Genomic DNA, 12,886 nt, shown 5'->3' on the forward strand with positions numbered 1-12,886 from the left:
TATCTCTTTCCCAGCTTGTAGGACTTCCTGCTGAAGGGCCTGCAGCTTGTTAATGTGTTCCCGCATCGTCGAGAATTTGCAGGGTTCATAACCCGCATCTGCACTTCCAAGGAGATCCGTTTCATGGGTGATACCCTGTTATACAAAGAAGCCAAGTGCTCCCATATGCCTCTCGCCAGCGTCATGTGCTTTACATGATTGATCACTTGTGGTGTGCAGTTGAGGAAAATAAATGACCGGACCCTGGCGTTGGCACGATCCCACATGTGTGCCTGTGCCTCTCGGTCCTTCCTCGTCAGTGTACTCCCCTTCCTTTGCTTCCGGCCGTGGAACCCCGATGATGATGAAATCAGCAAGGTCATATGACTCCAGCATAGACTCCATCATGACCTTCCAGATGCCTGCCATCGCGGGGAGTAACCTGAAAGGGTGGGTGGCTGGGTGGGAAAAAAAATCTGTAAAACCTGCAAGTGGCTGTCCAGCACCTTAGCCCGCCTTCCTCTTGCACCTTCTCTTCCCAATCAGTCCAAAACAGTCCACCCATCAGCAACCTAACAATCCCCCTCTTGCTCAGAAAAAAACTCCCAAGATCTATCACGAGCCTAGGGCTCTGATACCATGTCAGAATATGCAGCGGAAATGATAACCAAACTTGGGTAGACAAGAGTAAGTAGAATGCAAAAAATAGACAACACAAGAAACACAGAGAGATAGGTGTGTAAACTCTTCTCTATACACAAGATCCCGCAGAAAACTGAATGAGGAAGTGGTGGGGGCATGGGGCCTATTTATATGCCCCATGTGAGCAGTCGGCCAGCATTGGTGGCCCTCCACGACTGCATGAGCAATCGGCCAGCAAAAAAGAAGTCCACAACTGCATACATCCAGTCGGCCAGCAATACAGAAGTCCACGACTGATGTCTGGGCAGTCAACCAGCCACAAGACTGCAGATGGGACAGTCGGCCAGCCACTAGGTGCTCCTACCAACCTCTGGCATCCCTCCACACCGCTGGAAAAAATGGAAAAAATAGGGAAAAAATACGGGGAGTGAGGAAAAATGATAAAACACCTTATATAGGGCGGGCACACCCACAACAGAGGCCCTGATGTATAAATATAGACAGCAGATGACTTCTAACACCTACACCAGGCCAACTGCTGTTGGGGGGCCATATAAAATGGCCCCCAGCCCCCTTGTCACCATTGTATCATTTCCGGGATTCTTTTGTGTATATAGAGCAGAGTTACACGCCTCTACCTCTCTATCTCTTGTGCTGTTATTTTTTCTGCATTGCGTTTTGCTCTTGTGTTCCCAGATCTGGTCATCATCTCCGCTGCGTATTCTGACAAGTCTCTCATTTAGTTCACGGGAGATCTTGTGGTTAGTATATTATTGTGCCTTGAGTACATACTCAGATGACTTTCTCACGTGAACGATTGTTTCACATGGATGGACATGCATGGTGGGAGAGTTGATACAACTTGTTACCTGAGCATGAGTTGTTTGGACTTGTGATGGGGGGTAATGAGATGCTACAACTTATTTGCACCAAGTGGGCTAGTGTTTGCCAACAACCAATGCAAGATGCCATTCGGTATAACAGTCGAATTGGGTTGTGGATCTGTGCTAGAGCTGTTCTAGTAGAGCTTGCTCCACTTCATGACCGAGTGTCCTCTGTCGACGCTTGGATTAGAGTGTCATTGGGACTGGTATTTTAACTCTTGGGTTAGTGTTGGATTACAATGAACCTTCAGAGGAGAGTTGCATTGTATTGGCAGTAAGCAATCGAATCTTTGTAGCAAGGTCAACAAGAGGATTTTCATATTGGCTTAGGTAAGAGCAAGGAGACTTGAGTAGATGTGATGAGTGATTGTCATGATCTTAGGAATCGCTTATAGTGGTGTGTCTCCTTATGGATTCACAACAACAAAAATCTAAGAAGGAGATAATGTTACGTCCCAACCAGCCTAGGGTTAGGGTAATATGAGGTTAGGGGTATGTGCTAACCCAAGATTAAGGCTTAGTAGGGCGTGGGGACCTGGAGGGTCCACACATAGGCGAAGGGCACTAGCAGGATGAGGTTTGGATTGGCTGGCTTATAAATAATAGCTAAGGGCTAGTTATAGCCAAAAGCTTATCTCGGCTTGGCACGCTTGCGGCAATCAGAACTCAGGTTCGGGGGTGGTTCGAGGCACTGAACTATGGTTGGGTGGTGAGTTGCTGGCGACAATTATGTGTGGTCATGCGATGTGTGTGACATTGAGTCTACAAAACCCTTCCTAGGGTTTGTATGGAGTCTAACCCTAATCCTCTGTGGTTCTATCAGCAGATCCTTGGTTAGGACGTGTAGACCAAATGGCATTGAAACAGCAAATTTTATAAACCGGTATCACATACAAAGTGTGAAAAAAGCTTTTACCATTTTGGTGCAGATCCAAACGTATCAAACGTGATAGACATCCCACTGTCTCTGGAAGTTCACTAATCGTGTTCTTGGCTGTAGTAGTATCAAGGTCAGCAATTTGTAAAGCACAACAGTAGCATGATTTAGAAATTTAAAAGAATCACATAAGCTTTTACAGTGTTGCTTACCTGCATTCAGCTCAGTAAGATTCACAAGTGAACTAAGTACATTCCCTGGGATCTGTGTTAGCTTGTTTCCCTGAAAACCCATTAAAAACAAAGCAAAAGATGTCATCACATCTTGCCATAAAACTGACCATAGCTGATCATAAATTGAACTGTTCAGATTCAATTGTTGGAAATGGAGCTATAGCTAACCTCAACATCCAGAACCAGCAGCCGAGTGCAGTTTTGCAGCTCATCAGGAAGTGCTAGTAGACAATTGTTTGCAACCTGCACAAAAAGCACAGAAGCATCTAAGGAATTAAGTAAAATGATTACTTCAAGAGTGTCCACATTAAGCTTCCATCAAATGCACTTTCACCCATTGTAAATTGTAGTGTTTCAGTTCTTGCTGCTAACACTTGGGGTTAAAAAAGTACATACAGAGCTCAAAATTCCTCCAGTTGGGCAGTCCTCAACAGACCTCCATGGTTGTATGATAACAGAGGACTTTGATATGCTCACAACAATATAGGTGCTTTCTTAAGCGCCACATCCTCTTACCAGGCTGACTGTAAAACATCTTCCTCCACACATGCAGTTGCAGCCAGTTTTAACACTATCAGTCTGGGATGGCAGCCTAGGAACAGGGCAGAGTGGAAGCCCCCACTGGAGGGCAACATGGACAGTACCTCAAAGCCCAATCAAGAGTAGTTCCCCTTGCTGTGAAGACGAGAGCCTTCACTAAAAGTCTCATGTCAAATATCCAAGCAAAGATCCTGCTGCACAAGCCTACACATTCTCCTAAAACTGTTCCTGGTAGTCTTTAGTGGCAAGCCCCATCTCAAAGATACTTTCACGCCCACATGTTAATCCACACAGTCAGCCTTCAAAACCTGCTGCAACGCCCTACTCAGCTGAAGGACAACCAACAGCTTTAGGCACAGCTTCTTTACAGCATATAGCTGTTAGAAGTCATCTCCTGTCTACTTTTATACACCAGGGCCTTTGTTGTGGGTGTGCCCGACCTTATGAGGTGTTTTCTCATTTTCCCCCCCTCTCCGTATTTTTCCCTATTTTTCTGTGGCATGGGAGGCAGTCTTGTAGTGGCAGGAGGACCTTGAACCTGGCCGACTACATCTGTGGAGTCTCTAGAGGTGGCCAACTGATTTGCATGGGTCGTGGACTTCCCTGATGCTGGCCGACCCCCTCTGCTGCTGGCCGACTGAGTATTTTCAGTCGTGGGGATTTTATGTGTCCTGTCGGCTGCCCTACAGCAGGCCGACTGTTGATGGGGAGCCATATAAAATGGCCCCCAGCCCCCTTGTCATTTTTGTATCATTCCCGGGATCTCCTTGTGTATATAGGGCAGAGTTACACGCCTCTACCACTCTTATCTCTTGTGCTGTTATTTTTCTGCATTGCATTTTGCTCTTGTGTTCCCAGATCTGGTCATCATCTCCGGTACGTATTCTGACATGGTATCAGAGCCTAGGCTCTAGATAGTTCTTGGGATTTGTGTGAGCAAGAGGGGGACTGTTGTGTTGCTGACTCGTGGACTGTTTGGGACTGTTCGGGAAGAGGAGAAGCAAGAGGACGGTGGGCTGATTTGCTGGACAGCCACTTGCAAGTGTTAGTTCTTCTTTGTTCCCACCTACCCACCCTTTTCAGAGTACATCCCCGCAATGGCAGATCTGTTTGAGATGGCCGAGAGGCATGTGAAGATCCCGACACTCCCCACGTTCCCAGTGGACCATCAGTTGGACGGGAACAACTACAGCATATGGAAGGTTATGATGGAATCTATTCTGGAGTCTTACGACCTCACTGATTTCGTCATTGTTGGGGTTCCACGGCCGGAAGTAGAGGAAGGGGAGTTACCGTCGATCCGAAAGGACCGGGAGGCTCGGACACAGATGTGGGATCGTGTCAACGCCAAGGTCCGTTCGTTTATCTTTCTCAACTACACACCGCAGGTAATCAATCATGTAAAGCATATGACGCTAGCCAGAGGTATATGGCAGCATTTGGCTTCTCTTTCCAACAGGGTATCGCCCATGAAGAGGATTTCCTTGGAAGTACAGATGCGGGTTATGAGCCCTGCAAAGTCATTGACGATGCGGGAGCATATTAACAAGCTGCAGGCTCTTCAGCAGGAAGTTCTTCAAGCTGGGAAGGAGATATCGTCAGAGGACATGGCCATACGGTTGCTGTCACACTTGCCCTCTTAGTACTCAGCATTTTACTCATCTTTGATTACCAGTGGGGCAGGCTCAGCACCATCACGTGGGAGGAGCTTGTGCCCATGGTCTTGGACCAGGAGGAACGATTCACGAACCCTCCTCAAGGTGGAGGTTCGGAGGCCTTAACTAGCCAACAGTCAAAAGGCCGTAACACAGGCAAAGGGAAGGCTTCGTCGGAGAAGTATTCTGAAAAGAAGTCCGTTACTGACCGCGAGAAACTAAAGGGAGAGAGGACCTGTAATGATTGTGGCGAGAAAGGCCACTATTGGAGGCAGTGTCCCAAGCGGAAGACCGAGAAGGGTGAAGATTCCTCAACAACAATCATGAAGACTCCGACTTTTGTGCACCTGGAGGTGGTGGACACCGATGTTTCATTTTCTTTAGGCAAGGAGGAGATTGGAGGACTCTCCGCGACGGATACTCGGGAGTGGATTCTAGATAGTGGTAGGCACATGACTCCTTCCCGTTCCGGTTTACAGGATCTTTGCAGGTTTTTTGGTATATTTTTAATGGGGATACGTCCACTATCCCAGTTCACAGTGAAGGCAGGATGGAGATAGTTCCCGATGGCAGAGGGGAGAAGCATTCCTCCTAGGTGTTGTATGTTCCGTCACTTGGTTTTCATCTGTTGTCAGTGCATCACGTTTGCAAGACTGGTGTACGAGTGGAGTTTGATGAGCACTTTGTTGCTCTCCGGGACAAAGCAACAGGCCAAGTAGTTTGGGAAGGCGGAGTGGAGAATAGAGTTTACAAGCTTTCAGCACTCTCTCTCCCAGGTCCTCAGGTTTGTGATGAGTGGCAGTCTGGTAATTTCCACTTAAGTGTGGATACGCTGCAGGTGTGGGCTGGTGGTGGATAGCTTGCCAGTAGATGGCAGCAGTTGGCAAGAACTTTCCAGTACTGATGTTGGTAGTTCTTGTGTTCGTCAGTCAGAGGAAGCTGAACAGGTCACTTATGCTCTGATGTCTCGTAGTGTTCGGGACATAGAACTTCCAGTAGTTCAGAATGTTCTTTCCACGGGGACCTTTCGGAAAGCCAGGCAGTGGCAGGTGCTTACTTGCAGAAGGAGGTGGTTTCTCCAGGCTTTGTGGTTCCGGATTCAGAGGGGGTGGTTGACGGTTTCATCAGGCTTCCAGGACTTGTTTGTGCACCGTAACAGGTGCTGATCCTTGTGAGCAGTGTGATGTCTCTGTGACTCAAAAGCTGTATGGTTCATTGATCTGGTTGATGGACACCAAATTGGACGAGAGCTTCCTGATGAGGCAGTTGAGCTCATGGTTGCAGATGTCTCTTTGGGAGGCAGGATTGCGTTTCCTGTGGTTTCTGCAGCATGCGAAGGATTAGGGACTCTTGTACACAGGAGGGGGATTGTTGGATGGAGTCCGACTCCACAGTTGGAGTGACTCAGTTTGGGGAGGAGATCCGGACACGAGGGGATTTACTTCAGGCCCAGGAGCAGTTTCACGGAGCAGCAGAAGGAGGTTACGTTGCAGGTTTGGGCTTCCATTGGAGGAACCCATGGTCATCCAGAGGCACTTTGTTCGTGAACAGATCGTTGCTGATGACATCTTGCTGGAGTTCTGTTCGACGGAGGACAGTACGGTGGACCTCTTCACGAAGTCGCTCTCTCAGGATTTGCTCAGGCGGCACCCTAGCTCCCAGTGGTTGGTTACACAGCCAGGAGCTGAGAGGGGGTGTTAGAAGTCATCTCCTGTCTAGATTTATACACCAGGGCCTTTGTTGTGGGTGTGCCCGCCCTTATCAGGTGTTTTATCATTTTTCCTCACTCCCCGCATTTTTCCCCTATTTTTTTCCATTTTTCTGAGGCTTGGGAGGCAACCCTGAGGCGGCTGGAGGATCAGTAGCTGGCCGACTGCTTGGACATCAGTTGTGGATCTCTGTGATGCTGGCCGACTGGATGTATGCAGTCGTGGGCTTGATCTGCCTGCTGGTCGACTGTTGATGCAGTCGTGGAGGCCTCTTCAGCAGGCCGATTGCCTACCTGGGGGCATATAAATAGGCCCCCAGTCCCCATACCTTATTTGTATCATATTCGGGATCTTCTTGTGTATATAGAGCAGAGTTACACGCCTACATCTCTCTCTCTTTTGTGCTGTTTTTCTGCCTGCGTTTTTGCTCTCGTGTTCCCAGATTTGGTCATCATCTCCGCTGCGTATTCTGACAAGCTTCCTGGTGAGGCAGTTGAGCTCATGGTTGCACATGACTCTTTGGGAGGCAAGATTGCGTTTCCTATGGTTTCTGCAGCATGCGAAGGATCATGGACTCTTTTACACAGGAGGGGGATTGATTGATGGAGTCCGACTCCACGGTTGGAGTGACTCAGTTTGGGGAGGAGATCCGGACACGAGGAGATCTACTTTAGGCCCAGGAGCAGTTTTATGGAGCAGTAAGAGGCAGTCATCTTTTGCCTTGTCGAGGACAGAGGCAGGGTACCGGGCTGCTTATGATGTTGCTTGTCAGGTGGTGAGGATGCAGAGGTTGCATTGCAGGTTTGGGCTTCCACTGGAGGAACCCATGGTCATCCAGAGGCACTTTGTTCGTGAACAAATCGTTGCTGATGACATCTTACTAGAGTTCTGTTCGACGGAGGACAGTATGGTGGACCTCTTCACGAAGTCGCTATCTCAGGATTTGCTCAGGCGGCACCCCAGCTTCCTGTGGTTGGTTTCACAGCCAGGAGCTGAGAGGGGGTGTTAGAAGTCATCTCCTATCTACTTTTATACACCAGGGCCTTTGTTGTGGGTGTGCCCGCCCTTATGAGGTGTTTTCTCATTTTCCCCCACTCTCCGTATTTTTCCCTATTTTTCTGTGGCATGGGAGGCAGTCGTGTAGTGGCAGGAGGACCTTGAACCTGGCCGACTGCATCTGTGGAGTCTCTGGAGGTGGCCGACTGATTTGCACAGGTCGTGGACTTCCCTGATGCTGGCCGACCCCCTCTGCTGCTGGCCGACTGAGTATTTTCAGTCGTGGGGATTTTCTGTGTCCTGTCGGCTGCCCTACAGCAGGCCGACTGCTGATGGGGGGCCATATAAAATGGCCCCCAGCCCCCTTGTCATTATTGTATCATTCCCAGGATCTTCTTGTGTATATAGAGCAGAGTTACACGCCTCTACCACTCTTATCTCTTGTGCTGTTATTTTTCTGCATTGCGTTTTGCTCGTGTTCCCAGATCTGGTCATCATCTCCGCTGCGTATTCTGACATAGCCGCCTGCCCCAGGCTCCCACAACTTTCTCAATAATCTTAGATGCATCACAAACAGGTGTAAAGGGAAGGAATCAGCAGTCTGCAAGACAGCAGGCCTTCTCTTACACCCACTTGTCAATTAGTGTTCATGAGCTCAAGGGTGAAACAGTATTGGACGCACCCACACACCCTGTGGTCCACATCAACACTTCTTTATCATCCCATCCCATAACTTATCATTGCCCCTCCACTCTCTTTGGTCTCACCCCCTTATTCTCCCCCACCTGCACCCAACCCAAACATCCCCTTAGCACCACTCCCTTGGTCTCACCTTCCACCCACACATCCCTTGGCCCTCCTTGCACCTTGGACAACCCATCCAGAGACAAATTGAGCAAAAAAGACGATAATTGCATCCCATGACCAAAGGTATGAAAACAAAGAAAGTAATTCAAATTCAAATTAAGACCTCAAACCAATTGCTTATCAGAAAACATTCACATACCTTGAGTTCTGCCAGATCTACGCAGCAACCGAGACTTGAGGGAAGACTAGACAGAGCATTGTTTGAACAGTTTAATCTGACAAGACAAACACGTTTTCTTTGTATACTGAGTACAAGATCATTTGCTGAAAAGCTCCTAGAACTTGTAACTATCCAAAAAAGCTTATACCGAACCAAGGCAGTCGCTGTGCCAATCTCTAATGGCAGTGTTGATATTTTGTTACCCGAAATATCAAGTGATTTGAGCAAGGTCAGCCTGCCAAAAAGTTGATATCACTTAGGTTCAGCATGTAAAAGCTGGTGCTAAAGCTCAAAAGTTGAAGTTGATGTTGGAGTCAAAACACATCTAAAGGTTACCTACACGTGCAGAAGCTGAAAAGGAGGAAAAGAAGTGCACACCTGCCAATGGATGGTGGCAATAATGTCAACTGATTGTGACTTGCATTCAACACTGTCAAGGATAGCAAATTCCCAAGTTCATCGGCCAAGACTTCGATATTGTTGTGAGCTAACAAGAGCTTTTGTAGCTCCACCACCTGTTGATACATGCAATTACTAAAATTTACTCTAGGTTACCTTTGATCGAGTTTCTCTATTTAAATCCTCCATTGTCTTCCTTAAAAGCAAAGAAAAAATCCATCTTTCAAGTGTTGACTAATGATGGATTCAATGTGCGAGTATCTTCCACATAGATATGCATACAAAAACATACATACACTCATATATGCTAATGCGACAGATACATATACGCATACCAACGCACCACACACACACACACACAATATGCACACGCATACATTAATACACCTTCATACAAGAAAAAAGGAGGGGACCAGGGTCATTTCTTTTTGTTAAATGTATGTATGTCCTCGTGTATGTGTATTGTATGTATACACGTGTGTGTATACATACATAATGCACACACATCATGCATGCATGCATAAAGACATGTATAAGTGTGCGGGTTGAGAGAGAGAGAGAGAGAGAGAGAGAGAAACTGACAGTAAGGTGACTACCGAACAATAACCAGGCTATAACAAAGTGAAGCTCACCTCCCACCATTTCTCATCTGTGCTGGCAGCCTCCAGCAGATTGTAAACCTGCGGGGGCACCTCTCTTCACGCCAATCGAAAGGGTTAGTTAAAGTAGAAGGCATTCAAAAGGCGATCTGGAAGCATTAATTTCACAACACAGAAAAATGGCGACCTGATTTCATGATGTAGCTCATATTGAGCCCAGAATTGAAACATACTTGAGAGAGCGGTTGGAGAGATTGAGGGATCCAGAAGCCCGAGCAACCTTGAGAAGCTTTTCCATTGGCTATGGCGATGGCGATTCGGACTGGAGTGTGTGTGTGTGTGTGTGTGTGTGTGTGTGTTTTTTGAAGCTTGTGCATATACTAAATCGTGATGAAAATAGACAATGTATGATGCCCCTAGGCTACTTACCTACTATCACATTGATGGGTTGGTTCAAGCTTCATTTTTCATGGACATTTTTGAAGGCAAAAGGTTTTCAAGCTTCATTTTTCACGGCTTTCATACTATTTTTGAAGGCCAATATATGACACCAAAAGGTTTTCCAGAGGTGAGGCACACGGGGCACTGAGGCAGGATGTTGCTTCAAAATTGAAGGCCCAAAGATATACACAAATGAGAGAGGATTTGTGCTTGCGTGACCTCTTCCTTCACACTTCTGATTTAACAAACATTTTCTCCACCATTTCCTAATCACCCACACACCTACTTGTCCTAGTTGTGCTTGTTGTTCCTCCTTAAGCTTCTTTTTCTCTTCTTCATCATATTTCTAGATGAACCTGATTATGACTTACATTCTCCCTTTTCAAGTGTCTCTCATACATGTATTTTTCCTCCCCCCAAGACAAGTCCATGCTTTCATTTCAATTCACCAAGGGCGATGTTTTCTTTCCTACTCTGTTGTAATATAATGTAGCATTATATGGTAGTGATGTGTGTGAACACACTTAGGACTGCCGGGGTACTTTTTCCCTCACTAGGAGGTTTTCCTGTGCGTATATACACCCTCTTATCTACTCATTTTGGGGTGTGTACTTATCTTTTGTATTTGACACACATTTGTTTATTCTAATCTAGTGAGTTTGTGTACTCTCAAGCTTCTCTATCTTGTTTAATCTAATATAGGACTGCCGAGGTACTTTTTTCCTCACTAGGAGGTTTTTCCCCCCCATACGTATGTACACCCTCTTATCTACTCATTTTGGGGTGTGTACTTATCATTTGTATCTAGCACACATTTGTTTATTCTAATCTAGTGAGTTTATGTGCTCTTAAGCTTCTCTATCTTGTGTGTGTGCATTGTTGCAACCCTAACCCTAATTCTAACAATTGGTATTTAAGCTAGCTTCCTTGACACTTGATCTAGTAGTCTGCCTCCCTCCTTTTACGACCCTGTTTTTTTTTTGGTCTCCGATTGAGATACCCTCTTAGGAGAAGAAGGTATATATTGTAGTGTGTTGTATACAAAGTATACAATGATTTCGGGGAATGATTTCGGGGTCTACAGCGCGATTCGAGCGTATTTTGGGCAATGTAAGGTTTTTGCCGACATTCTGGAGTGGCGTCATTTGGATTGGTTCTGCTCGATTTTGGCACGATTCGAGCGCGTTTTGGGCACTGTAAGGTTTTTGCCGGCATTCTGGAGTAGCATCATTTGGATTGGTTCTGCTCGATTTTTGGTGTTTGGGCTATGCAATGACAAAGATTTGGTATGCAATAGCATCTACAGTGTCTTCAACAACATCAACCATCATACTTTTGCCAGTAAAACTCTATTCTCTACTTTGTGTTATTTTTCATACACTTTGTAGGTGATTTGGTTAGTTGAAAGCCATCCGGGGTTGCATTTAGTGAATACTGAGTACTTGCAGTGTGTTGAAAGATTTTGCATTTGGTAGACAGTCATGACTGCTGGCAGTAGGTGATGTATTTAACATGTTGTCTGCTGAGGACAAACTTGATGGGACTAACTACCTATTGTGGTCCTATATGATGAGGCATGCACTAGTTTGCTAAAGGCCTTTGGAATGTGGTCATTGGTAGTGAAACTCGTCCTGTTTCACAACTACTAGTACAACCAGGTGCTATAGGTACATCTGAAGTAGAATCTGATACAAATGTGGCACATGCACCACTAGTACCTCCCACTGCTGTTCAAACGAGATGGGATGGAAGAGATGCACGAGATAGGATGGAAGAGATGCACAGGCACATGCATTACTTGCACTTTCTATGAAGCGAAGCATTATTCCTCATATTCGGTCATGTAAGACTTCAAAATAGGCATGGAATCCACTTGTTGCATTATACTCAGTATTCACTAAATGCAACCCCGGATGGCTTCCAACTAACTAAATCACCTACTTTGTGTTATTTTTCATACACTTTGTAGGTGATTTAGTTAGTTGGAAGCCATCCGGGGTTGCATTTAGTGAATACTGAGTACTTGCAGTGTGTTGAAAGATTTTGCATTTGGTAGACAGTCATGACTGCTGGCAATAGGTGATGTATTTAACATGTTGTCTGCTGAGGACAAACTTGATGGGACTAACTACCTATTGTGGTCCTATATGATGAGGCATGCACTAGTTTGCTAAAGGCCTTTGGAATGTGGTCATTGGTAGTGAAACTCGTCCTGTTTCACAACTACTAGTACAACCAGGTGCTGTAGGTACATCTGAAGTAGAATCTGATACAAATGTGGCTACTTCTTCACATGCACCACTAGTACCTCCCACTGCTGTTCAAACGAGATGGGATGGAAGAGATGCACGAAATAGGATGGAAGAGATGCACAGGCACATCCATTACTTGCACTTTCTATGAAGCGAAGCATTATTCCTCATATTCGGTCATGTAAGACTTCAAAATAGGCATGGAATACACTTGTTGCATTATACCATGTGCGAAATGAAGCATGTGTTGCATATTTGCGTAAACAGTTGGAGTCTGAGCATATGAACGAGGGAGACTCAATGGACAACTTCTTGACCATGATCAAAGATTTTAAGGAGAAGCTCACTAGTGTGGATATATCCTGATAGTACATTGGTGCTCACAGCTCTCAATGCATTGCCGAATTCTTATCAGAGTTTTGCCTCTACCCTTAGACTCATGATGAAGGGAAATCCAAATGCCTTTGCATTTGATGAGCTGGTTTCAGTACTTTTACAAGAAGAGCAGTGTAGGCAAAACAGATCTAATATGCGAGTTGGTGACCAAAGCTTTTATTGCCAGTCAGAAAGGCAAAGGTAAAGCTTCTTCGCATGGTGGCTATAAGCCAAAATTAGAATCCTCAGGTAAGGATGTAGAGAAAGAAGGTGATAAG

General features: G+C 46.0%; 1 protein-coding gene across 1 annotated transcript in view; it reads right to left on the bottom strand.

Annotated features, from left to right (window-relative positions):
* LOC147636013 (Leucine-rich repeat (LRR) family protein) overlaps nucleotides 1-9,938 on the bottom strand; it is a 52,999-nt gene extending 43,061 nt beyond the window's left edge. Inside the window, exons 1-8 of the mRNA XM_086801454.1 lie at nucleotides 9,774-9,938; nucleotides 9,574-9,637; nucleotides 8,921-9,057; nucleotides 8,691-8,777; nucleotides 8,522-8,597; nucleotides 2,784-2,858; nucleotides 2,595-2,664; nucleotides 2,422-2,499 (exon numbers count right to left, since the gene is read on the bottom strand). Of these exons, the coding sequence (XP_086657580.1) occupies nucleotides 2,422-2,499; nucleotides 2,595-2,664; nucleotides 2,784-2,858; nucleotides 8,522-8,597; nucleotides 8,691-8,777; nucleotides 8,921-9,057; nucleotides 9,574-9,637; nucleotides 9,774-9,838 (652 nt within the window). The 5' untranslated portion in view covers nucleotides 9,839-9,938. The remainder of the gene's footprint in view (nucleotides 1-2,421; nucleotides 2,500-2,594; nucleotides 2,665-2,783; nucleotides 2,859-8,521; nucleotides 8,598-8,690; nucleotides 8,778-8,920; nucleotides 9,058-9,573; nucleotides 9,638-9,773) is intronic.
* Between the last annotated feature and the right edge of the window lie 2,948 nt (nucleotides 9,939-12,886).

This window comes from Cibotium barometz, chromosome 8 (genome assembly GCF_041138505.1).
Source record: "Cibotium barometz isolate CiBa-2024 chromosome 8, ASM4113850v1, whole genome shotgun sequence".
Lineage (NCBI taxonomy): Eukaryota > Viridiplantae > Streptophyta > Polypodiopsida > Cyatheales > Cibotiaceae > Cibotium > Cibotium barometz.